Consider the following 27,228-nt stretch of genomic DNA (forward strand, 5'->3'; position numbering starts at 1 on the left):
TTGTTTGCAAAATACTCCATTTGTTTGTGAAATAGGTAACACTTTACAATAAGGTTCATTAATTAATGCATTTACTAACATAAACTAATCATGAACAACACTTGTACAGCATTTATTAATCATAATTGAACATTTACTAATGCATTATTAACAATCAAGTCCATGCTTGTTAACATTAGTTAATGCACCATGAGTTAACATGAACTAACAATGAACAACTTAATTTTCATTAACTAATGTCTATCATCATGTATAAATACTGTAGTAAATGTATTGTTCATAGTTTGTTCATGTTAGTAAATGCATTACTTAACATTAACAAATGAACCTTATTGTAAAGTGTGACTGTAAAATATTTGTAAAAAAAATTCCATTGGAATCACACATTGAACAAAGCTGCGAATTTCATAGCACTTTAGGAAGTCTTTAAAATATGTTTACGTGTTAAAAGTGTCATAGCACACAACTTATATATTCATATATTTATAAAACTTCACCTCTAGGTAAAACTGTTGATCTGAAATGTAAAGATTGAATAATAGATAGTATGTTTGGTAGGAGAAATTACCTGGTGCTTTCTGGCTCCTGAGCTGTGAAGGAGAGTCATAGATCTCTAATATCCAGTCTCCAGCCGCTTTCTCGCCCCAGCAGTGGGTTGTCATGAATTCCCAGTTTTTGAAGCCTTCCATTGAGTGATCAAACAGCCTGCAAAAACAATAAACAGACGTGGCTGACTTGTCAGCTTATTTGCCAAACTGTCTTTTCCACCTGTTTTGCTATTAACTCCCCTCTCAGTATTAATGGCTGTTTTTTTAAAAAACAGTCAGACCAAATTTAAATGTAGTGTACAGCAGTTTCAATTGAACATTAAAATATTTAGTTCTGTAAAAAAATAATGTGTGTGTTCCCATTTTGTATTGTGTTCAACCCACTCAGCGTCATTTTATTGTAATTATATCAACACAACATTGAATACATATACATAGACACCAATATTCACATTTTAATGGGGACACATTTTAATAATAAGGACTCCATTAATAATTAATTAATACTCCATTTAAGAGTCTACCATGTAAAGAGTCTACCATGTAAATAGCAATTTTTAATTAATTTAATCAGACTAAAGTCATAATCAAACTAAACAGAAATTGAACTGAGACATGTAAAGTGTGCTGACTTTGTGGATAGCGTGGTGACGCAATAATGTTAATCGAATTTTGTGCTATAACATGTAAAATGGCATCATAAAAGGAACATTCAAAAAACAACTCATGTAAACATCAATTATCATACAGGCAAGTGATTCAATTACTGATGTCAACATAGTCATTGTTTGCAAAGACGTAGTCTAATGTTTTTTTTTTTTTTTTCCATTTCAGCCTAAGTTATGTCAAACGTTGTCTATTGTAGTAAAAGATTAATGATGTATATTACTACATATTGTATCATAACATTTTTATTCCAAAAGCTCTTCATAAATGAGGCCGGTAAAAACTGCATTACAACATTCTGTGATGTTTTGTTATGGAAAATGACCCATAGAACAGGCACCATATTTCTAACTGTATGAGCTGACTATTGTGACTATCAAAAATGTAATAAAGGGCACCTATGGTAAAAATTCTACTTTTCAAGCAGTTTGGACAGACATGTGTGTAGGTTTAGTGTATAGACTGTCATATTGAGTTGATATAAACACACCCAGTCCTTTTTGTTCAATTTAACAACATAAAAACAGTGGACCAAGTGGAGCGGTTTTGAGACAGACCGCAACATGAAGAAGGAGTGCGGTCCACCCGCCCAAAAATATTGTCAGGCCCATATTACCACATTCTCAGTTTGTGATTTTACGTCCGCCATTTTCAGCGTGAATCATGTCACCAAAGAAACACCCTTGCTCTATTTTGGGATGTAAGGCTCATTGGGCTCAACACAAGAGCTTTCATCTTCTTCCTGCAAATGAACAACATAGATTTTACATTTAGCAGCCACTTGCACTGAATGTGCTGTGAATGCAACATATGAAGATTCGGACCAATAAAAAAAGCTGATCCACCGAGTCCTTTAGCACTCTCTCTATAAACACTCGACTGATCTCAGCTGGCAGATCAACATTCACCATATGATCGCTCTTATCGGCGCCATGGTTTTTAACTTTAGGTGGGTTTGCAAAAATGTGTACTTTTTATAATTGCATCTTTCTTAAACTTCAACCATTTGCATTTCTCGCGGTCACCGAAACTCCCTGTCATCTCAAGTAGGTGCGGCTGGAAAATGTGTGTGCGTTGCCTCGCATGCGCATCTCTCCATTGGAAATAACCAACTTGCCTTAGTTATAGCCTCAGTTAAAGTTAATCCAATGTGCTTGGTTATTAGTCTCGGTGTACAAGCTCGGAACTTCAAACTAACACACAGTTGGCATAAGTTTGTTTAGTTGCTGAAGTTTTGTTCCGTGAGAAACCTTTTTGATTAATTAACCGTGATGAATTAAAATGGCGTTATTAGTGAAACCTGTTAATCAATACATCCCTATTTGGATGATGCATGCATCATTACATAGCGGTTGTAAAACTATACAAAGACACAAACGATTTTATAACTGCTACTCTGACACATTAGGAATATTGATTCCTCAACAGGAGTCTCTGCTTGGTCTTTATACGAGTTGTACATGTACGGCTGAATCCTGATCCTCTCACTATTGCTTCTCTGTGTCTGCCTGTTTGTTACCATGCACAAAGCAGGGGAGCTCTTGGCTTTGCGCTCTGTTAAGTTGGACGGGAAATCGAAAGAACAACCCTAAAATAATATTGTATATTTTAAAAAGTGGTAAACTTTTTGCCCTTTAAACAATAATAATCCATATTTATAATAATAATAATGATTATTATACTTAATGTTCTAAAAAAGAAAAGCAAAGGGCCAGATTAAACTATTCTCTAACAAGATCTTGCTTTAAAGTGCATGCAGAAAGTATTCACAGAACTTTTTCGACATTTTACAGCCTTATTCCAAAATGGATTAAATTTATTTATTTTCTCAAAACTCAACACACAATACCCCATAATGAAAATGAGAAAAAAAGTTTTTTTTAAATAGTTGCAAAAAAAAAAAAAAAAAAAAAAAAAAAATCACAAGTACATAAGTATTCACAGCTTTTGCCGTCAAGCTCTAAATTGAGCTCGGCTACATTCTGTTTCCACTGATCATTTTTGAGATGTTTTAGTAGTTTAATTGGAGTTCACCTATTGTAAATTCAGTTGACTGGATAGGATTAAAAAAAAATGTATACGCCTGTCTATAAAAGGTCCCAGGGTCGACAGTCCATGTCAAAGCACAAACTAAGCATGAAGACAAAGGTATTGTCTGCAGACCTCCGAGACAGGATTTTCTCGAGGCAAAAGGCTGCGGAAGGTTACAGAAAAATTGCTGCTGCTCTAAAAAGTTCCAATGAGCACAGTGGCCTCCATCATCCATAAGTGGAATGCTTGGACCCACCACACCACAAGTCACATCTTTTTTTTTTTTTTTTCAAAATTTCTCAAAAAAAGAGCATGTTCAGGTCTAGATAAACTATCATTTTAATGAAATCCTGCATTTCAACATTGATATCTTAACACTGCATCAGAAAATGTAATGCAGAGATTTGCTAATAATAATTTATCTAGACCTCAATGTGCTCCTTTTTTGAGAATCTTCGAAAAAAAAAGTTATGACAGGCCCATTAGTCAACGCACACATGAACTAAAAACGGGTATGTTCTGTGGGTCTTATTTCCATAACACAGCTTCAGAAGATATTGTAATGCAGGATTTTGTAAAAAAAAAAGAATATATGGGGGTGCTACTGAGCAAGCAATGAAGTAGCGTGCAAGTTGGGTGAGCTCTGCACAAAACTTTATATAATTCATTAATTTAAGGCACAAATGGTAAGAAATCTACACAAATGTAAGTACACTATCAAAACCTAGTGGATACTAACAAAGTGGATGCTAACACATCTAGCATGATGAGCTAGACTTTTGCTCTTAATTTTTTTTATTCTAAATTTTACTTTAAACATTCTGCACACTCAAATACACATTTTGAAGATCAACACTAAACCTACAAACTTTCTGGAATTGAACAACCTCCCCCTACCAGCAGCTTACATTAATGAAACAGGAAAACACAGATGGCTGTAAAATGCCCCTGGTTCGAATTGATTCAGAATTTCCCTACTGCACAAACAGTAGAAGTTATTGGTGATCTGACCAGAAATCTACTTGAGCTACTGTTTTGAGCACAGAAAAACAAGGAAACTGCTGCAAATGAGCATGAGGTGTGAGACCAAAAGTTACTCAAAAGTTACAGTGGGGTCAGATCACAAAGATCATACACTGCTGCATTAGCATCCTCTACTACAAAAACAGCTTAACCTCAAGTACAGTTTCAAAACAGATATAAAGCATTGAGTAATAAAGGTGAAGAATCCCCAAATGCAGTCCGACGGATCACATAATTCATCAGCTAATTCTGCATTAAACAGGAGGTTAGGGCCAAGCAGACATCGGTATACTGCGCAGCTGACATAAGAACTGACTTTTGGAAATTTAATAATAAGGAACTTTAGGAGCAGGGCTTCAAGAACATGCGGCTTCCCTCTGTAACAGTGCGAGGTAAACAAAGAACCTGAGAAATTTTTACAGAAGCACGAGACTGCAAAATTGATTATCATCAGAACTGCTGAAGAGGGACTTTTTGTGAAATCTTGGAAACAGTCAGTATACTGAAGATGCATATGTTTTCAATGTTTCTTTTTTTGTCTCTCGGGCAAAGGCGGCGCACTTTTCTTCCTCTCCGTCCCTTATCTTTCCTGGCTGGCTCCTCTTGTCTCGTCTAATTCTGTCTCTGAGGCTCTCCGTGCCCTGCTATCCAAATGAATAAGGAATTATGGATTTGATCAACTGGTCTCTGAACGCAATCTACACCATTTTCTCGACGAGAAGTTTGGGCTCGGGACAGCCCACTTGTCCTGTCGGGATGTTTGCAGCTGGATACGTGATGGACAGGTGGGAGAAGTGGTGCCTGGAGTGCCTGGCTGCTCTGTCCTTGGAGGATATTGAAGATATCTATCTTTCCGGAACTTTGATAACAGGGTTTCAGCTAATGGGCTTATGCGGGGCCCTGGGATATCGACGATTGATGAAAGCGGTCAGTGCTGCTCAAAACCCCACCAAGCTGGCCTGCTAGATTGAAACAGTGGTGAGCAGGGTTGCTACTAATCGCTCTTTAGTTGTAGGACCGGATGGCTGCCCGCCCTCATTGTACTATATCCACATCCCCTGTTCCCATCCCCTGTTGCATTGTTATGTCTATGTCTATGTGTTTATGTGCTTGACTACAGGGGCTTTTTCTCCCTGATCTCATACTGATCTAATTCAAGAGCAAATTTTTTTCTCTCGCCTCCCTCTCCTGAAAATGTATCTTACTTCCTTTTTCGAAATGCTACCTCCAGTCTTTTCCTGAAATGTGATGTTTGTTTATGGTGGTCGGGGCAATGTATGCGGAAGTATATGTGACAAATAAAGGCTTTTAATTAAAGCATGGCTGCAGACAACATGGAACAGGAGAGGACTGCATTTTATTGACAACTTCAATCTCTTCTGGAATCAAAGACAACTGTTTACATCAGATGTAATCCATACAAACAGACTTGTTGCAAAAGTGCTTAAGGACAATATATATAGTAGTCAAAAATTCAAGTGGATTAAAAAAGGTTATCAAATGGTCCTAGGACAAGAATGGGTTCAATAGTTTTAGGACAACTTTTTTTTTTTTTTGATCTACTTCAGTTGTTGACTACTATAGTTTAAATGACCCACAGCTTTATTTTAGCTCCTAAGTGGACTTGTGGCTTACACATCCTACAAGGACAGCGATAACACCACGCAGCCACAGCAACCTCTGCCTTGCACGCTGAGCTCAGATAGACTGTAAAATATCAGAACAGTTTCAAGAGTCAGCACTCAATGAATGAGGAAAACAGGCAGGATACTATATTTCAGCAGCCAGTAACTCCAGAACCACAGCCTCTGTCACCAGACAGCTCTCCATTTCATCCGGCTCTCCCCTTTTGAGCTTCTCAAAAAAAATAGAGGATTGCTACAAGCCTCCAGTTAACAACCAAAAAACGCCAAGCTCTACAACCACCTCTGTGCCCACCTGACGTGTGTTGGGTGTCTGATTAGATGACAGTATCTTCATCAAATGTCTACAGAACAAGCGAGAACCCAGCGTGCCTGTCGCTTTTTTTGAGAAGGCCTCTTCAGGTCATGTAGCAATTTTACAAGTGTAAGCAAGTGTCAATTGGTCAAAATTTGTCCTTTGAATAACTGAGTATAGCACTAAAGGGTGCTCCAGAATCATACAAGTCGGGCCGATGTCAGACAGGCTGAACCACAACTTAAGATAATATATCTGATTTCTTGGAAGATTTTTGAAGGTTAAATGCTAATAATGTGAGTTTAAATGCTATTTCACATGACATTTATTGTGGTACTACTAAAAGCAGCAGCAGAAAGTTCACCTTAGATCTTGAAAATAAAATAAACATTATAAAGAGAGCTCAAAACCAACACATATCAGTGATTCAGCATCTACATTTAATAATGTTAAAGAGGTTTATGTATTAACTAGATCAGGGATTCTCAACCGGTGGGCCGCGGCCTGCTAGTGGGCCTCAGCGATCCTGCTGGTGGGCCGCGAAATACCTTAAAATTAACTCTCAATATTAAGGGTGTCACGAGATCTCGCGAGAGATTAAATCGCGACGAGATTTCTCGTCGAGGTGAAAAGTTCTTTTGTGAGTTGAGATGGTAGCATGATGGAGGGTCAGGGTGAAATCAGCATTGAAGATTGAAAGCAGAATTTAATTTGAACCGCAAATCAAGTGCTTGCATACACCTGGTAAGGCTGGCCTCCGTCATGCACATGTCACTGGGTTAGGCAGCAGGTGTGACGTAACCCCTTTTTTTTCTCACCGGAGTGAGATGTGGAGAAAGCCGCATTAATGAAATGCAGTACAGTAAACGTCTCAAACAAACTATTATCATCTTGTTGGACTTCTAGCTGCATTTTGCAACAGGACAGTCCACACAGCTGTTTGACACTATATTCTTGGCACCTACACACATATCTAAGCACACACACACATACTGAACTGCTGGAGACTCAAAACACCCACCTTTATCTTTACCAAACACGTTTACGTTTCTTTTCATGGTTCAAGTGACCAAATTCTACACAAGGACTAAAAACGCTTTTATATTGTCATGTAGCAAAAGTATTTTTTGCATGTTCTTGAGAAAGTGTGCAACATCCACAACGTAACCAATATAAAATAATACTGTTGCATATATCACGTGCATTACATTAAGATGCCTACTGGCTTAAAAGGCCTAGATAAAAAGAATGTTCAAATGAGAGCGTTTGTCATGAACTATAGGAAAACAACTTGTCAAAAATAAAATAAAAAAATGAAACCATGTAAACAGAATAAATACAGGAATGGAGAAGAGAGTGCTCTTTTATTATCAGCTGTCAGTCAGCGTCTGCTCTTTTTTTTTTCATTGCGCCTTTTGTCGTGTGTTTTGTAAATGCAGATAATCGGATATGAGTCACCTTTAAAACATGATAAATGTAAGCAGGTCATCAAAAAAAATGGATATTGTCACAAAATCCAAATCGGGAAAAGCCAGTCAATAGAGTTTGCTATTTTCCATTTATAAATTTAAAATATTTTGCAGTGTTTGCATGTTCATATATTCAATATAAACTAGTATAAAACTATTGCATACATAACATTTTGGCAATAATTATGGAAATTGCATACTTAAAAAATGGAAGTACGTTCAAAACAGGTAAAATAAAAACACTTAAATTGTTTTGCATTTTGTGATTTAAAAACATTTTTATATAAAAATCTATTTTCCATCCATACATTAGCAAAATATTTGAAGACTATTCCATTCATATGTTTCATTAAGGATTTCTTTAAAATAGTGTAAAAATATCGTCTATAACAAATCTCGTGTCTGGCCTGTCTCTTGAAGTAGGCATCTTGTCATACCTCTACTTAATATTGTACTATACTTTTAGGATTTCGTATATATATATATATATATATATATATATATATATATATATATATATATATACATATATATATATACATACGAAATATGTATATATACATACGAAATACATGCATACTATATATATATATATATATATATATATATATATATATATATATATATATATATATATATATATATATATATATATATATATATATATGGATATGTATATATATAGTATTATATATATATAGTATTATATACAGGTATAAATTGGTTAATAAATAAAGGTTTAAATGAGCTTTTTATACAAACATTTTAAAGAAAATGTCAGACAAGTGGGCCTTCAAAAATTGATCAAAGAAAGTAGTGGGCCCCGAAGTGAAAATCTTGAGAACCCCTGAACTAGATTATAAACCTTATTATTTTGTAAGTGAGTGCATATTCTATGCTTCTGAATGGCTGCATTTAAATTTCTGTTGGGTTTCGTCTGGTGCAAACAGCCAAACTGTTTATTACTACAAATATCATCCCATAGCATGTTGTGAGGAAACGGGATTACAATGTAATCTGCTCCCCTAATGTTTACATTCGTAATATTTATATAATTTGCTAATTAATAACCTTATGTAGAACTCACATGGTATTTTTTAGATAGCCTAGTTATATATAGTACTTTCGGGTTTTATATAGTGCTTTTGATAAAGCCTGGGCTAAAATGGTACAACATCAGGGTAAGTCTCTGCAAACAATGTTATGTGTATGTTATGCATAACTTTAAAATGACGATGAGTGGCTTGAACACAACACTAAACTGAAACACACACAATAGACTTTTACAGAGCTGTATATTTTAATGTTTGATTGAAACTGCTGTCCGTGCATTTCATTTTGGTCCGAACTGTTCCTTTAAAACATACAGCCAATTGCAATTAGAAGGGGAGGGTTTAACAACCAAACACACACAGGTGGAGTGGATAGGAATAGGAAGTTTGAATCAGCCTTGAAATAAACAGGCTATTATCACAGCACAAATGGCAATCACTGGACAAATATATAAAAAATATCTTTAGCATCACCAATGTAACGCTGAGAATTTTTCAACTAAAATGTTCTCACGAAAGAACTGCAATATGCACTAATTCTTAAAATAGTGGATGGTCTGTATAATGTATAATATACCTGTTAGCAAGTAGCTGTGACTTTGTCCCTGATGGCGAGGTTAGGTTGATGGACAGGTCTCCTCGTCGCGGGTGTGTAATTGTTATACGTACAACAACATGCTCCAGATAAATGACATGATGATTTGCATTATCAGTGCAGCCTGTTGCCTTGTACACGGAACGAACAACATGCTCTGGGCGGATGGTTCTACAGGATGAAAATTGTCTTGTTTGAGAATTTACTACTTAACAATTACTTATACATCTGGTTTTCTTCTGCATGTTAAACAACTATTGCATTATGGGTACCTGATTTGTTTATCTGCATTTTCCACACAAATGTGCTGTAGTGGAACCTGTTTCCAGTGCTCTGCCTCCTTCACCATAGCTTCTGCATCCATCAGCCCAAAGCCATATAGGTGACTGACTGTAAGAATATGTACAACTTAACTGGTCAACAAAAAATAATTTGTGCACAGACTTAGACTTGCTATAAAACTAATTTTACCTTAAATCACGATTAAATTTTCTGGAGAACATCCAGAAGGCTCAAAATACAATAATAAAATCAAATGTCTGAATTTATTTGGGCACATGATGTTATTCAAAAGTGTCATATCCCATCAATTGATTACAATAAATTAAAAGGCTCTTACCATTATAACCAGCTGCATTAGTTTTCCAGTCAGGAGCACTGAGATGGCCAGCACGGGATGTCTTCACTACAATGTGTTGTACATCTCGCCATGTCAGGAAAGGACTGCAACAAAGTGAAAATAAGATATTTAATGAACTTCTGCAACTATATGATCAAACAAAGGAATGAACATCTCCAAACAAGATTTTAAAAATGCCTATTTTCTACACACACTTTTATTATCCAAACATTATTGCTGGCTTCAGCTATTTGCTGCATGCTTATGCTTAAAGAATTCATTCTAATAATTAACAGAAGACACAAACCCCAAAGTATTGTGAGATTTACTAAAGTAAATGCACATGACCATCCATGCTTAAATATCTAACTTTTCGAATAGGTATTCCCTATGTCACAGATACTCCCTATGTCACATGAGATGTGACAAGATCTTGAAGCATTATCATGCTGATAACCTAAGTGTGCAACATATATCCCTTTTGTATGTTCAAGTGCTGGTTCAGAGACAGAGTCTAGTGTAGTTGTAGTCAGCAAAATTTCACAAAATTTAGTTAATTAAATCTACTCTAGATTTAGTTGACTAAAATATATTTGGTTTATTTTAAGTCTAATTTAATTATAGTATTGTATACGTTTATTCAAACAATCTATTCTAACTTTTTAATTAAAATATGGAATCTAGCTTTTTTTAATAAAAGACCAAATGTTAGATATGCAATGTTTATTCATATCATAATTAATATGTGAAATTAAGCATCACCACTCAATCAACATGTAAGAATAGTAATGATAATGCAGGATTTTGCAATTACTTATTAATCTGTTTATTTCCACTGGGTAAATTACTAGTCTTTTGATAAGTTTGTTAAACTTCAAGCAATTAACTCTATGACAGGGCTTAAAATAAGCGTCACAGTCTCTGTTCGGTCGCCTCACTGCTTGTGTTTGGACTCGCAATTTACATCTAAATCATAAAATACTTCCTCATTCGCTAATTTTTTGTCTCTCCTACTTAGGGTGAACAAACCCTTAATACATTTAAACAAACAAAACTACTTTAAAATGTTCTGTCCCTCGAGCATCCGCCTGTTGTTTGTAGCTTTAGCCTGCTAGAGCCGCTGGTCAGCTAAAGCTACCGACCTCTTTCATTCACTCATTTTTTGACTTACTGGCGTTGCTCTTCACCCTGTATATTGTCGCTTGTGTGTCTGTCCTTGTGTGCAGGAAGAAGCATCGATGAAGGCGTTGGAGCAGGAGCTGGAAGCAGTGGAGTCCCAGATTTGCACCCTCCAGGTGAGGCGGACGCGGCTGCGGGAACAACGAGCTTTGCTTGTTGTGCCTAACGCTAAGGCTGCCTCATCATCTAAGGTAAGCGGAAGATACAACCACATCACTCCCTCTACCTCAACCCGTGTGTTTCTCTGTCCAGGTCCAGTGCACCAGGGATGCGGCTCGGCCAGGCGTCGTTCACGCCGACACCCGGCTGCCATGGCACCTGAGTGCAGCCACGTAAGGTGCTTGCCAGGTCCCGGGGCAAGACGTCTCCTCCTCCCGTTTTCGAGATCTCCACGGAGAACTGCTTCTCCCCTCTCCGTGAGACAGGTCCCGATGTGGCCATCATCGGTGACTCGATCGTTTGCCACGTCCACGCCGCCTCCTCCAAAGGTAACAAAGTACGTACTTTCTGCTTTCCTGGTGCACGAGTTAAGAATATTTCTACACAGATTACAACTATCCTGGACGCTGCCGAGAGTCCTGTTGACGTCGTCCTCCACGTGGGGACGAACGACACCGGGCTCCGGCAGTCGGAGATCCTGAAGAAGGACTTCAGGAGCCTGATCGAGACGGTTCGACGCACCTTGCCCGCCACGCAGATCATTGTTTCTGGGCCGCTTCCTACCTACCGCCGAGGAAATGAAAGGTTCAGTAGACTTTTTGCTCTGAATGAATGGCTATTAACATGGTGTAAAGAACAGAAATTGCTCTTTGCTAATAACTGGAATCTTTTCTGGGAGCGTCCTAGGCTTTTCCGTGCTGACGGCCTGCACCGCAGTCGAGCTGGAGCTGAACTCCTGTCGGACAACATCTCCATATTACTTCGCTCCGTCTGACTAGTAGGTAAAAATCCCAAAAATTGATATTATAACCAAATAGACTATTGTTCGCCCTACTTAAACATCAGTAATGCATATCTGGCTAACCCCATAGAGACTGTGTCTGTTCCTCGTATTATTAGATCAAGAAATAAATGTACTGTGTGCTCCAGAAATAATCTATTAGGAATCATACCAGAAAAACCGGTAAAAAGTGAAAATAGGTCACTACTAAGATAAAAATCAGGTCACTAGCACCTAAAGCACTTATCATAAATGAAATAATAACAGATAACAATTTTAATGCACTCTGTCTCACTGAAACCTGGCTGAAACAAAATGGCTATATTAGCCTAAATGAAGCAACTCCTTCAGGATTCTTATATAAACATAAGGCTCGTCAAACTGGTCGTGGTGGTGGAGTTGCATCAATCTTTAGTGATTTCCTTAATGTTATTTAGAGAAACGGACTTATGTTTAGCTCCTTTGAAGTATTAGCGCTTAATGTTCAGCTTCCAGATACTATGCAAAAACCTATGTTATCTCTCGCTTTAATCACCATATATAGACCGCCAAGACCCTATTTCAATTTTCTAAAAGAGTTTTCTGATTTTATTTCTGACTTACTAGTCAAAACTGATAAAATACTAATTGTCGGTGACTTTAACATCCACATCGATGATGCTAACGATACATTAGGGCTCGCATTTATGGATTTACTACACTCGCTTGGGATAAAGCAAAACGTTGTGGGTCCAACTCATCGCTTAAAGCATACATTAGATCTAATTCTGTCTTATGAAATTGAGGTCATTGATGTAAACATTATACCACAAAGTGATGATATTACAGACCACTACCTCTTACTATATAAGCTGTGTTTACCTGAAATTAGCAAACCTGCTCCAATATTTCGCCCTAGTAGAACTATCATTCCGTCAACCAAAGATGAATTTATAAATAACTTACCTGATCTTTCTCTATTTCGTAATGCACCCGCAAACTCAAATGAACTTGATGTAGTAACCAGCAGTATGGATGCCATCTTTACTAGCACACTAAATACTGTGGCACCCATCAAATTAAAAAAGGCTAGAGAGAATAAAACTACACCATGGTATAAATAGTCATACTCGTGTGCTCAAAACAGCAACCCGTGCCCTGGAACGTAAATCGAAAAAAACTAATTTAGAGGTCTTTAGAATTGCGTACAAAGACAGTATGTCCAGCTATAGGAGGGCTCTAAAATCTGCCAGGACCGAGCACCTGCGCAAAATAATCATAACAATCCTAGATTTTTATTTAACACCATCTCTAAATTAGCAAATAATCGGTCATCCTTGGAACATAATGTTCCACCGCAAATTAGTAGTGATGACTTCATGAATTTTTTCAGTGATAAAATATAAGGCTTTAGACAGAAAAAAGGAAATGCGAAACTTTCTTCACCGGCTTATACTTCAAATCCTATAAACATTTCACTGAGTCATAATAATAATAATAATAATAATAATAATAATAACCTACAGTGCTTCAAAATCATAGAACTGGAAGAGCTAGATAAAATTATAAATAGCTCTAAACCAGCTACGTGTATGCTGGACTCGATTCCAACAAAATTACTGAAAGAATCGCAGCCTGCTATAAGAGAACCTCTTCTTAACATTATCAACTCATATCCCATGTCACAAAAACAGCTTTCTTTCATCTGAGAAATATCGCTAAATTATGAAGCATGCTGTCCATCTCAGATGCAGAAAAGCTAGTCTATGCTTTTATGACTTCTAGGCTGGATTACTGTAATGCTCTATTTGCTGGCTGCCCAGCATCCTCTATTAACAAACTTCAATTAGTACAAAATGCAGCAGCCAGAGTTCTTACCAGGTCTAGAAAATATGATCATATCAAAGCAAAGTTGAGTAAGGGAGGTAGAGCCTTCTCCTTTATGGCTCCTAAACTCTGGAATAGCCTACATGATAACATCCGAGGCTCAGACACACTCTCTCAGTTCAAAACTAGATTAAAGACCTATCTGTTTAGTAAAGCATACACGCAATGCATCACTTAGCGGGTTTCCACACAAGTTTCTACATCTTGTTTATATACACTATGAACAGCAGCTACGCTAATTATTCTCTTTATTCTCTACTTCCACCTGGGGATACTCATCCCGAGGTCCTCAGATTATGCGTCACTAATTATGAGTCACTAATTGGTCCCAAGACCAGCAACGAGATGATCCCAAGGTGTCCATATTTGGAACCAGGTCGTATCTTGAGCTGCTGCTGCGCTGTTGGTCATGGGGAAGTGGAGAGTATGAGACTGATTCCAGTGACGCTCCAGGGATAAACGAGTCTTCGCTGAGGCCAGCTTCCAGCCTCCACTGCTGAGACTGCAGCTCTGCACAAGACTTTTGGCAAGCAGAGAAATTAAAATGGTTGTGCCGAACTGAGTCTGGTTCTCTCAAGGTTTTTTTTCTTCACTCTCCTATTGGTGAAGTTTTTTTCCCTCTCCGCTGTCGCCACTGGCTTGCATGGTTCAGGATCGTTCGAGGTTACAGAAGTAACCCTTCGTTCCCCGAGGAGGGGAACGGAAGTGCCATGAATGGGAGGATTCGGATCAGAAGCCGCTTGTCTGGAGAGTATTGAACGGGCCAATGAATGAAATTAATTGGCAGCGTAAGCTTGCGCAGGTGTGCGGCATCTGCAATTATCTCAGCATATAAGCACACCTGAAGCCAGCAGACGCAATCCTTTTAAGCTGAAGAGACTTTCAAACAGCTAAGGGACAGTCATTATGGCGACGGAGTATGGCACTTCCGTTCCCCTCCTCGGGGAATGAAGGGTTACTTCTGTAACCTCGAACGTTCCCCTTCGGTTGGGGAACTTCAGTGCCATGAATGGGAGAAGTATGGAAAGCGCCATAATGACTGCACCTTACCAACACCCCCGATGAGGAGATAGTCAAGCAAGCGTGACGCACCCACATCATGGGGGGCGCGGTCCTCCAACGTGTCCCTGGCCCTAATTTATCCTACTTCAACAGAAGTTTTACGGATTTAGATATATTTTTTGGGAAGTCGTGAGCATCTAGATAATTCTAGGAAATACGACAGTACGTTGGGAAGCGTGCAATCCCGATAGGGAGGACGCTGCGGAGGCCATCCGTTACCCAAGGGGGGGATAGATGGCAGAATTTACATATGGACTAGCCCTAAAAAGGGGGAGTACGCATAGCAAAAGAGTAGTTAGCGGAGAGGGAAGACACGGGTCCGCCCAGGGGGGGGACTTAACCGTGGCGGAATAAGCATATGGGATCGCCTAGTGGGGATCACGCATAGCAGGCACCTATACCCAAAACGCGGGCTGACCAGCGGGCAGACCTACAACATAGTGGGCCAGCAAGTGACTCCTCCGCTGAATCAGTGCTGGGGACCATGGAGGAATCTGCAGGGCTCACCTGACGGGGAACTTTACTGACAGATAAAAAGGCGCACGTACCTCCGTGTTAAGGAGAATGGCGCAGCAAGCGTGTTTCAACACCCTACCGAGTTGTCTCCTCAATCACCAAAGGGTTACCTAATACCCTTGAGGAAACCGGCTCCACTCGCAGATTGTAAAACCTTGCAAATGTGTTGGGTGTCGCCCAGCCCGCAGCTCTACAGATGTCTGTTAGCGAGGCGCCGCATGCACGCGCCCAAGAGGATGCAACGCTCCGAGTGGAGTGTGCACGTACTCCCGGGGGACACGGCTGACCTCGACTCGAATAAGCGAGTGCAATGGCATCCACAATCCAGTGGGATAATCTTTGTTTCGATACGGCACTTCCCTGCTGCCGACCGCCATAACAGACAAAGAGCTGCTCAGATGATCTAAAATTCTGAGTACAGTCCACATAAATGCGCAGAGCGCGAACTGGACAAAGTAAAGAAAGGGCTGGGTCTGCCTCCTCCGGGGGCAGCGCTTGCAGGTTCACTACCTGATCTCTAAAGGGGGTGGTAGGAACCTTGGGCACATAACCGGGGCGGGGTCTCAGGATGACGTGAGAGTAATCCGGCCCGAATTCCAGGCACGAGTCACTGACCGAAAATGCCTCCAGGTCCCCGACCCTCTTGATGGAGGCCAACGCAACCAGCAGAGCTGTCTTCAGGGACAGAAATCTTAGAGATACTGATTCGAGTGGCTCAAAGGGATCGGATCGCAGACTCGTGAGAACGAGGGCGAGATCCCAAGAGGGCATGAGAGGGGGGCGAGATGGATTAATTCGCCTAGCACCCCTAAGGAACTGAATGACCAGGTTATGCTTTCCCACGGTGCCGCCAGCTACCACGCTATGATAAGCGGAGATGGCGGCCACGTAAACCTTGAGAGTGGAGGGCGACAGCCTGCTGTCCAACTTCTCTTGAAGGAAAGAGAGCACAACACTAATCTGGCAATTTCGGGGGTCTTCTCTGCGAGAGACGCACCATTCAGTGAATAGACTCCACTTCAGGGCGTAGGCGCGCCTCGTGGAGGGGGCTCTAGCCTGAGTGATGGTATTAACCACCGCAGTCGGTAGGTTACCTAAGTGTTCCTCGCGCCTAGGGACCACACGTGGAGGTTCCAAAGATCGGGGCGAGGGTGCCAGATGGTGCCCTGTCTCTGAGAGAGTAGGTCCTCTCTCAAAGGGATCCGCCAGGGGAGGGCCGTCGCGAGGAGTGAGAGCTCTGATATCCAGGTCCGGTTGGGCCAAAGGGGCGCAACTAGCAGAACCTGTTCCTCGTCCTCCCTGACCTTGCACAGAAACTGCGCGAGCAGGCTCACTGGGGGAAACGCATACTTGCGCATGCCCCGAGGCCAGCTGTGGGCCAGTGCATCCGTGCCGAGAGAGCCCTCGGTCAGGGAAAAAAACAACTGGCAGTGAGCGTTCTCGGGGGAAGCAAACAGATCGATCTGGGCCTTCCCGAATCGCGCCCATATCAGCTGAACAGACTCGGGGTGGAGTCTCCATTCTCCAGGGCGTAACAGCTGTCGTGAGAGCGCATCGGCTGCACGATTGAGCGTGCCTGGGACGTGAATGGTGCGCAGTGATTTCAGCCGCGGGTGACTCCAGAGGAGCAGACGGCGGGCGAGCTGAGACATGCGGCGAGAGCGCATACCCCCCATGCGGTTGATATACGCCGCCGCCGCCATACTGTCCGTCCTGACCAGCACGTGTTGCCGCTCCAGCACCGGTAAAAAGCGGTGGAGAGCGAGGAACACTGCCAACAGCTCTAGGCGATTGATATGCCAATGCAGCTGGGCACCCTTCCAGAGGCCCGCAGCCGCATGCCCGCGACACACGGCCCCCCAACCCGTGTTGGAAGCGTCTGTTGAAACAACAACATGACTGGACGCCTGTCCTAGAGGCACACCGGCCTGTAGGAACGAGGGGTCGTTCCAAGGGCTGAGGGCGCGGCGACACAGCGCAGTAACCGAGACCCGGTGTGTCCCCGCGTGCCATGCGCGTCTGGGGACCCGATCGTGAAGCCAGTGCTGAAGTGGTCTCATATGGAGCAACCCGAGCGGCGTGACGGCGGCTGCGGATGCCATATGCCCCAGGAGCCTCTGAAAGAACTTCAGTGGGACCACTAGTTTGCTGTCGAGCTCCCTCAGACAGTTCAGCAACAGGCGAGCGCGTTCCTCGGAGAGGTGCGCTACCATGGTGATCGAGTCCAGCTCCATCCCGAGAAAAGAAATCCTCTGCACGGGGGCGAGTTTGCTCTTTTCTCGGTTGACCTGAAGCCCCAGTAGGCGGAGATGCCGAAGCACCTTGTCCCTGTGCATAATCAATTGCTCCCGCGAGTGGGCTAAAATCAGCCAGTCGTCGAGATAATTGAGTATGCGAATGCCCGCGAGCCGAAGGGGCGCTAGGGCACCCTCCGCGAGTTTGGTGAAGACCCGCGGAGACAGAGAGAGCCCGAAGGGGAGGACCTTGTACTGCCACGCTCGACCCTCGAACGCAAACCGCAGAAATTGGTGGTGGCGTGGAAGAATGGAGACATGGAAATACGCGTCCATCAGGTCTATGGCTGCAAACCAATCCTGAGGACGAACGCATTGGAGAATGCGCCTCTGCGTGAGCATTCTGAACGGCAGCCTGTGCAGACAGCGGTTCAAAACGCGCAGATCTAGGATTGGCCGTGACCCACCGCTCTTTTTGGGTACGATGAAGTATGGGCTGTAAAACCCACTCTCCATCTCGGCTGGAGGAACCGGCTCGATTGCACCCTTCGCCAGGAGGGCAGCAATCTCCTCTCGCAAGACAGGGGCGGACAGGGGGTTGACCCTGGAGAAATACCGGCCCGTAAACTTGGGGGGCCGTTTCGCGAACTGAATCGCGTAACCGAGTCTGATTGTGCGTATGAGCCACCGCGAGGGGCTGGCCCGCACTAACCAGGCAGGCAGAGCCCTCGCTAATGGAGTCATCGCTACAATCGCTGACGTACCAGCGGTGGGGCAGCGCGGAGTGGGTGTGCTGATCCGGGAAGCACGAGGGTCCAGCGGAAGAGCTGGAGGAGAGCGATTCGCTCTGGCTCCGCACCCTGACTCCGGAGAGGGGGCTGGAGGGCTGAGGGAAGGGAGACCGTCCCCCCAGCGCTCGTGAGCCACTGGCGAAGCACGTAGAGTCTGCGAGCCGGAAGGCAGCGCGTCCCGGACTGGCAGAACTCGTGCAGTCACATCCGGGGAAGGGAAAAAGTGCTCTTTTACTGATGTTTTGGTGGCACTGAAAAGTACCGTTGTTATCGGGGCCCCGCCCTCCAGCGGGGAAAGAGCAAGTTTCCTCTTCTCCGGATGGCCTGTCTCAGGGACGATTCGCGGTCCGTTTACCGGACTTAACGGCGCCCTGGGCAGGAGGGGCTGCCTGCTTTCGAGGTGTACGGGCGGGGGTGGGGCAGCACTCGTTGGCGGGCGCCCTCGGCGAGGAACAGCGGAGGTGGATGGCTCGGCGGGCGGAGCGGGCTTACGGCCACGCCGATAGATGACATTGCCCATCGCATCCGACTGCTCTTTCACCGCCTTGAATTCCTGGGTGAATTCACCGACGGTGTCGCCGAACAGGCCAGCCTGGGATATGGGCGAGTCAAGAAAGCGAACTTTGTCAACATCGCGCATATCGGCCAGGTTTAGCCAGAGGTGGCGTTCCTGAACCACAAGTGTGGACATCGTCCTCCCCAGCGCACACGCGGCGGACTTAGTAGTCCGAAGAGCATAGTCGGTCGCGGTGCGCAGCTCATGTAATAAGCTTGGGTTGGACTCGCCCTAGTGCAGCTCGGCCAGCGCCTGCGCTTGGTAGCGCTGGTAGGTGGCCATCGTGTGCAAAGCAGAAGCAGCCTGGCCCGCAGCCTTATAAGCTATGGCTCCGAGGGAGGCAGACAACCTACAGGCTTTGGACGGGAGGCGGGGCAAACCCCGCCACGTAGAGGCGCCGTGCGGACAAAGATTGACCGCGATAGCGCGCTCCACTGACGGGATCGCCTCATACCCCCTGGCAGCTCCGCCGTCAAGGGCGGTGAGGGCGGAGGCACACGCAGCACGGGCAGAGAAAGGTGCCCTCCAAGACTGCGTGAGCCTACTGTGCACTTCCGGGAAGAAGGGGACGAGAGGCTTCGAAGGATTCGCCTTCTGGTCCTCTACGTAGCACCCATCTAGTCGGTCCGGCCGCGGAGCTGGGGGATAAACCATCTCCAACCCCACGGCCGAAGCAGCCCGGGAAAGCACGGCTAACATGTCCGCTTCAGGATCCGATTTGACAGCGCTCACCTGCCCGGAGGGGGCGAGCGGGTCCGGATCTTCGTCGGACAGTGAAAGCCCACCCTCCGATGCCGCGGAGGACATCTGATCTCTGGTGTCAGCGAGTGTGAGAGCTACCATCTGGTTAGACGGATCACTCCCACTACCCGAAGCTTGGATGGAGCGCCGTGAGGAGCGAGAGGTCCGCGAGCCCGTGGGCGGCGGATTATCTCCCGCTGAAACCCTCAGATCTGCCCGAGCGCCCGCTGCTTTTTTAGAACAGGAGGCAACTGGGGTGGCTCGCTCTCTTGCGAAAGTTAGCCGCGATCTTAGCTGTGCAACGGTCATGGCATCGCAATGACGACATGAACCGCCCGCGAGCACCGCATTAACATGCTGGACCCCCAAACATGCAATGCAGTGATCGTGTCCATCATCCGGAGCCAGGAAACCCCCGCATCCAGAAACGCACAGTCGGAGCGCCATCCTGAAAAGGACGTGCTGCACGACTGTGTTGCTCTTTTAGGAAAGTTTGCAACAATACGCACCGCTCTGGAGGACCGGACCCAAAGAACCGCAGGCAAGGGAGAAACCCAGCTCGACCGTCTGCCACCGCGAAGACCCACTCTGGACCGGGAGACACACTCGTTCGCTCTGAAGTGCTGATCAGCAAGAGGAACCCTCATCGACTCACTCAGAAAGGATCTGAAGCGAAAAGGATGGCGTCTGCTGGCTTCAGGTGTGCTTATATGCTGAGATAATTGCAGATGCCGCACACCTGCGCAAGCTTACGCTGCCAATTAATTTCATTCATTGGCCCGTTCAATACTCTCCAGACAAGCGGCTTCTGATCCGAATCCTCCCATTCATGGCACTGAAGTTCCCCAACCGAAGGGGAACTGAAAAGCTACTCATCGATGAATTTGCTCTTCAGTTTTTGGACTCTCAATAATGACTTCAAACCACACTGAACTGAGCTAAACTGAACTGAACTTAAACACTAAAAACTGAACTACCCTGATTCAGTTACTATGACCATTTATGTGAAGCTGCTTTGACACAATCTACATTGTAAAAGCGCTATAAAAATAAAGCTGAATTTAATTGAATTGAAAATAGTTTAAAGGGCACATAGTTTACCTCTTTTTTATGATTTAATATTAGTATTTTTCTGAGTGTGCCAGTTTAGGTTCAGTTTAAAACACAGTTCAGATGTTTTTATTATATTGTGTTCAAAAGTGTCAAGTTGGGGGCATGTACACAGTTTGCTGTTTTAGGGGCGTGTTGCTTCACATGAAAATTAGTTTCGGCTTTTCGCCCAACGTAACAAGGGGGTGGGGCCAAGAGTTCACCCGCTCTAAGTTTGCAACAGACAGACAGATTGTGAGAAGGAGATGGAGTGAGAGGTTCAGCATTCAGCCGTACATGTACGATTCGTACACAGACCAAGCAGAAAGTACAAAATCATTTGTGTCTTTCTATAGTTTTACATACAACTGTGTGCTAGATTAAAGTGTCACGCTTGTACACCGAGACTAATAAACACGCACACTGAATTAACTTTGACTCAGGCACCGGATGCGCCGCAACACGGCACACCGGACACTCTCTGTGGCAAAGCAGAAACATCAAGTGTCCCGAATCATTGCGCCACGCATTCTAGAACTCCAAACACAGGCTTCTATCAGAGTAAACACAACGGCGGCTGTCCACGGCAACCAGCTGCCGGTTTGAAGCACCATTGTGTGTACTCTGACAGAAACCCACACCCAGAATACCAAATTGTATGGTGCTGCGTCAGCGTCACACCACGCAGAGCAGCGCTTCTTGTGTGCGACCTGCAGGCAAGTTTGTTATATTATTTCCAATGGAGAGACGCGCACATGAAGCAACGCGCTTGCACTTTTCCAGCTGCACCTAGTTAAGATCACAGGAAGCTTCTGTGACCTCAAGAAATGCAAACGGCTGAAGTTTTAGGTAGACGCAATGAATAGTACACGTTTGCAAACCTACCTAAAGATACAAGCAATAATTCCGATTAGAGTGATATTGTGGAGAATATTGATCTTTTGTTGAGCCCAATAAGCCTTACATCTAAAAATAGAGCAGGGGTGTTCCTTTAGCAATTTTGCTTTGACTCTCGCTGAAAATGGCGGACGTGAATCAACAAACTGAGGATATGATGACGCGCCTGTAAATCAATATTGGTGGACGTGGGGACCGCACTCTTATGTCAAGTTGCAGTCGCTTTGAAAACCGCTCCAATTGGTCCACCGTTTTTATGTTGCTAAATTAAAAAAAAAAGGACTGTGTGTGTTTATATCACACCAATATGACGGTCTATACACTATACTTACACACATCTGTCCAAACAGCTCGAAAAGTAGATTTTTTACCATAGATGCCCTTTAAGTATACTTTGCAATGTCAGTCTATTGCAGGCTTTACTTCAAGGCACTTTCAATGTCTTGCATATCGATAGCAATTGCCAATACACGCATATCACAGTACTGCAGTATTGTCAATTACAGTATGACAATTGTGGCTGAGGCAGACACAGGGTTCCCTCTCTTTCGTGAGCCACAATTTCAAGGTTTCTTTAAAACACTATTAATTTTAAATTAAGCACCTTTGTAATTCATATCCCGAGCATATGCAGCATCATTAAAGTTATTACTGTACTTAAGATTTAATTTACACTTGATATTTACATTAAAAATGTCAGAGTAATGATAAAGTTTAGGATGTGTAAGTGTAGTTTTCGAAACACTGCTAAAATATTAATTAAAACCTTTTTTATATTTTTTTTCAATTCTAGCTATGCAAAATAAAACATTTTAAATTAAGAATTTTTCAAAATAACATTTTCAATTTGGTTAACATTAAACATTTGCACAATCATTAACAGAGATGTTACTTATTAATGAATAAACTCAAGTCAAAATTATTTTGTAAATCAGTTTACTTAAATCTCATTTAGTCATTTTTTTAAAAATCTGCATAAGTGGGCTTTAAATTTAAGGTTGAAGGCATTTTTAATATCTGATGAAATTAAAATTATTACTCTGCATAGGGTGTGTAATATTGACAAAAATCCCATATCAATATTTTTTGAAAATTTTGCTAATTATCTGTTTATTTATTTATTATTTTTATTAAATTACAAGAGAGGCCATGTAGGCCAAGCTAATAAATAAAATATGAAGGTGGCTGCCTCAATTTTCTAAGCAGGAAAAACTGATATCATCATATGAAATGATACATATATTCATAGAGGATAACAAATTTTAATTGATAAATTTAGGATGCATTTAGCCACGTATTCTATTTCTCTCCTCCTTGTAAGAGATGTAGCTTAATACTATACCTATATAAATGACCTGTCACATGAAAAGGCAAATCCACAAAGAATAATTAAAGTCACATCAATTTTTAAAAATGTATTTAAATAAATTTACACACTTTTTAAGGTCTCACATAAACCCTGTAAACACTAGCACTGACTAGAGTGGCAGCAATCAGTTCTAGTGCCACACACATCCAATGGAAATCTGGGTATCAGATAATTTGTTCTTTTTTTGCTCATTTTAGTACAACGTTTAAAATAACACCACAAACAAATTTTATTTAAAATTTAATTCAAGCACTTTTAAAAAACTGTGTTTGTTTTCAAGTACTTTTTAAGCCTTTAATTTGTGTGTGTGAAATTCAAGAACTTTTAAGGAGTGTGGGAACCATGCAGACAGCCCGTGTGAATATAGCTCGAGTTTGTTCAGGTTAGAGCTAAACTGTAGCTGCAGGCTACTTGTAGAACAATAAGTGCACCTTTGCTTCACTGTAAAATGAAATCACATAAGTAAACAACTCTTTGCCAAATTTAATGGCATGATCACATGAATTTAAAACGTACTGATTCAAACTGAGGACAGCAACAAATAATGTTTATGCTTAGTATGTCATTAACTTGTAATGTACAATCTAATGTCAGTTCTCTACAGGTCAGCGAGAGGCTATACAATTTCAGTTGATAGATAAAATAATATAAAAAATGTAGTTTATCTTTGTATGAATTTCAAGATGATTCCCTGGCTTGGAGATTTGCTTTAGATTATTATTATTATTTTTTTTTTTAATGAGCAATTTCCTCTCCACACAGTTTACACAGTATTTTTGTCCTGATATCAAATGTGAAATTGACCAAATTATTTTCTGTACTTTTTCCTCCTCATATGTTTCTATTTACATTATAGTTTTATCAGACAAACACCACTACGGTGAATCAGTTACCTTTTCAAGGTGTTACTTTTCAAGTACATCTTACGCATCACACGCCAAGACTGATTGATAATTCTGATTGGATATTTTCCAAAAAAATGTCCACTCACATTTTCATCTCACACAAGAAAATACACTATGTTTTTGTTATAGCTGTCATCATCATCATCATCTTCATTTTTATTATTAATCATGGGTAGAAAGTTGTTCGCCACAGATTTTCTTTTGTCTTTTTTTTTGTCAACAAAATTAACACTGCAAACCAGACAAATAGAAACTGTTTTGAGCATCATATTTGAAATAGCAGTGGAACATAATTCTCATTATATCTCATAATAACTGATTATTGATTGTAATCTCTGTTAAAATTCTGGCAGTTATTCTCACTTGTATTCTCATTCTATACAAATTATGGGACTCTGCAGGAACAACATGTTATTGCTTGTAATCTCTGGAAAAGATGTATTACAGTTAATTCAGGCAACCCAAATTTAGGTCCCAAAACTCAGCTCCTAGTTTTTAGTCTTCTTGTCTAGTGGGTTATGTCTTCTCACCCCTTATGTAAAATGGTTAACTAAAACTCAGGTAAATAATGCACAAATGTAGCAAAAACAAAACATTGTTTAATTGAGAAGGTCAAAAAGAGGGTAAAATTACTGCGATGTATGATCCTTTTGTGATTTGTGTTTAATATGCAAATTTCACAGATGGAATAACATAAACAGATAAGCCATTTCTGACGCAGCTGAAAAATACAGTAGAGTTTGGTGAGAGGTTTAGAGCCTTACTTGGCTTCCAGAGCAAGAGCAATGATCCCTGCTGCCATTGGAGCTGATGCTGATGTTCCAGTGTGACTGTCTGTGCAACGCTGTCTCAAATCTGTAGTGATCTACCAAAAAGAGAAATATGCTTGGTGATTTAAGAGCACATGTATTGTAAATGATAAAATGAACATGATTAACATGAAATAGTAGCACTACAAAAGACTTTTCCTTTTAAAATAAGTTGAGCTGTCTTTATGGCAAGTTTGTGAAATCAAGGTTAGTTCTAACTTTGTTGTAATGATTTAATGACTTTTCACATTTTAGTTGGCTATGGATCCATATGTTTATTAGGGTCCAAGCACTGGAAGTGTAAGGATTCTAATAGAATTGATATGTTTATCAGCATATGAGCACTAGTGGAATTGCTGTTTGTTATTATTAAAGCCCAAGCACTGGTGGTTCGAAGAAGCAGATGGAATAGCTCCATTTATTATTAGGGTCTGGGCAATATTGTGCAAGGACCTTGTTCCACAGTAAATTGCATTGTTGAGTGTTAAACATGTTTTAAACACTTGAAATATATCCGCCTGTGTGGAATTAATGTATACATTACATAGGTTTCACTTCTTAAATGGATTTAATTACATTTCTTCCAAAAATGTGTATTTGTATTGGTATATATTTATAATTACAACAAAACAATTTGTTAACAGACAACAGACCACAGTGGAATGAACCACCAGCTTATCCAGCACTTGTTTTAAACAGCACGTTTTACCCTTTCAACTGCAACCCAGTACTGGGAAACACCCATACACTTCTACATACACACACATACACTACGGCCAATTTAGTTTTTTTAATTCAACAATTGTTACATTCCCGGCTCATTCCTGCAGCTCCAATCCTCACTCTTCCTCGCAATCTCTTTCCTGCAGCTCCATCACTCTCCCTCTCCAGCCACCTCTCACCACACCCGTGCACAATCACCAGATTACTAATTATACACACCTGCACCAGCAATCACCAGTCCCCTATAAAGACTCACCTTTTCCAGTCGTACAACGGCTGGAATGGAAGTCAGATGGTTCACCTCACCTTCTCCCTTGTTTGCCTTCTTCCGTGGATGTTTCCCTTTTCCCATGGATGTTTCTCCTAACCCAGGGAGTTTCAAACTTTTATGACACACGCCCCCGCGTGTGAAGTGCGTAGAATTAATTACATTGAAACATAAATACCTTAACTGATCCAGTATGATGGCTGAGCATGTTTCTGTGAGGACAACATGCTATTCTGTGGTTGGATTCCTGACACGACTAACCGTGAATCATCTTCCACTGTCAATAAGAATGAGCCATAGCATACTTGCTTTTGATATACATACAGACAGAAAATGCTGCTTCACAAAGCCAAGATCGCAAAGCCCTGACAGTGTGGTTGAGTCGAACATTGAGTATGTTTACATGGGCAACAATTCTTTAATAAGGTTTTAATATGGTTAAGACAATACTCTGATTAAGGGTCTAGCATGTAAACAGCGATTTTTGATTACTTTAATTCGACTAAAGTCATAACTGAACTAAACTGAAATGGATTTACATGTGGAGTATGCAGATATTAGTGGCATTATTGAGATAAACACCGCAATCAAACTATTACCGCCATGTAAGACTCTGCCGCATTTTGTGACAAGATCAACACACACACGACTATCAGTAAAGGGCCGCATACACACACACACACACACACACACACACACACACACACACACACACACACACACACACACACACACACACACACACACACATATTACGAAATGCAGAGGTTTTTTTTTTTCTTTCTATTCGGCTATTCATTAAAACAACTCCCTTAAGTCCTTACTCTATATTCGCATCTATTACCCTAGTTTGTCAGGGGAGCGTGAATATGTTCATGACTGAAAGTGAAACTTGAAATGAACTGCAGTGCACTCCACAGTTTGAAAACCCCTGTCCTAACCTGTGGATGCACTGGCTGTGATTAAGGGAAGTGACATTATACTCAGATGGTTGAATGAAAATCCTTGTTTACATTGTGAACAGGTTACAAGACTGCTCTCCATCCAAGAATATCACTTACCTGATTCTCTTCTTGAACTATCCACATTGTTTTAAATAAATTGATGAAAAGAGATAACCATCCTTGTTATTATTTTGTTACCGTGACAGGATTCCAGCCCAGATAACAAACACACGCAGCTATGGAAGCTAACGCAGTGCTAAATGGAATCTCATTGGACCCATTTGCTAGAATGGTGCATTCCATGCGTCAGACGCTGCCTTCCACTCCCATGAGCGCAGTTACCACCCCGGTGGTCATAACCAGTATGTCCTTGGCTCGCCCCATGAGCTACTCAGGCG

The 27,228-nt window shown here is 41.9% G+C and overlaps 1 protein-coding gene across 4 annotated transcripts in view; it reads right to left on the bottom strand.

The window, feature by feature from the left end:
* The window catches only part of pcsk5b (proprotein convertase subtilisin/kexin type 5b), a 252,675-nt gene that overhangs the window by 89,260 nt on the left and 136,187 nt on the right, over nucleotides 1–27,228 (bottom strand). For all 4 annotated transcript variants that reach the window (XM_073909583.1, XM_073909584.1, XM_073909585.1 and 1 more), the window contains 5 exon segments: nucleotides 24,851–24,951; nucleotides 9,942–10,045; nucleotides 9,595–9,712; nucleotides 9,305–9,493; nucleotides 569–705 (listed from right to left, as the gene is read on the bottom strand). In XM_073909583.1, the coding sequence (XP_073765684.1) occupies nucleotides 569–705; nucleotides 9,305–9,493; nucleotides 9,595–9,712; nucleotides 9,942–10,045; nucleotides 24,851–24,951 (649 nt within the window).

This window comes from Danio rerio, chromosome 8 (genome assembly GCF_049306965.1).
Source record: "Danio rerio strain Tuebingen ecotype United States chromosome 8, GRCz12tu, whole genome shotgun sequence".
Lineage (NCBI taxonomy): Eukaryota > Metazoa > Chordata > Actinopteri > Cypriniformes > Danionidae > Danio > Danio rerio.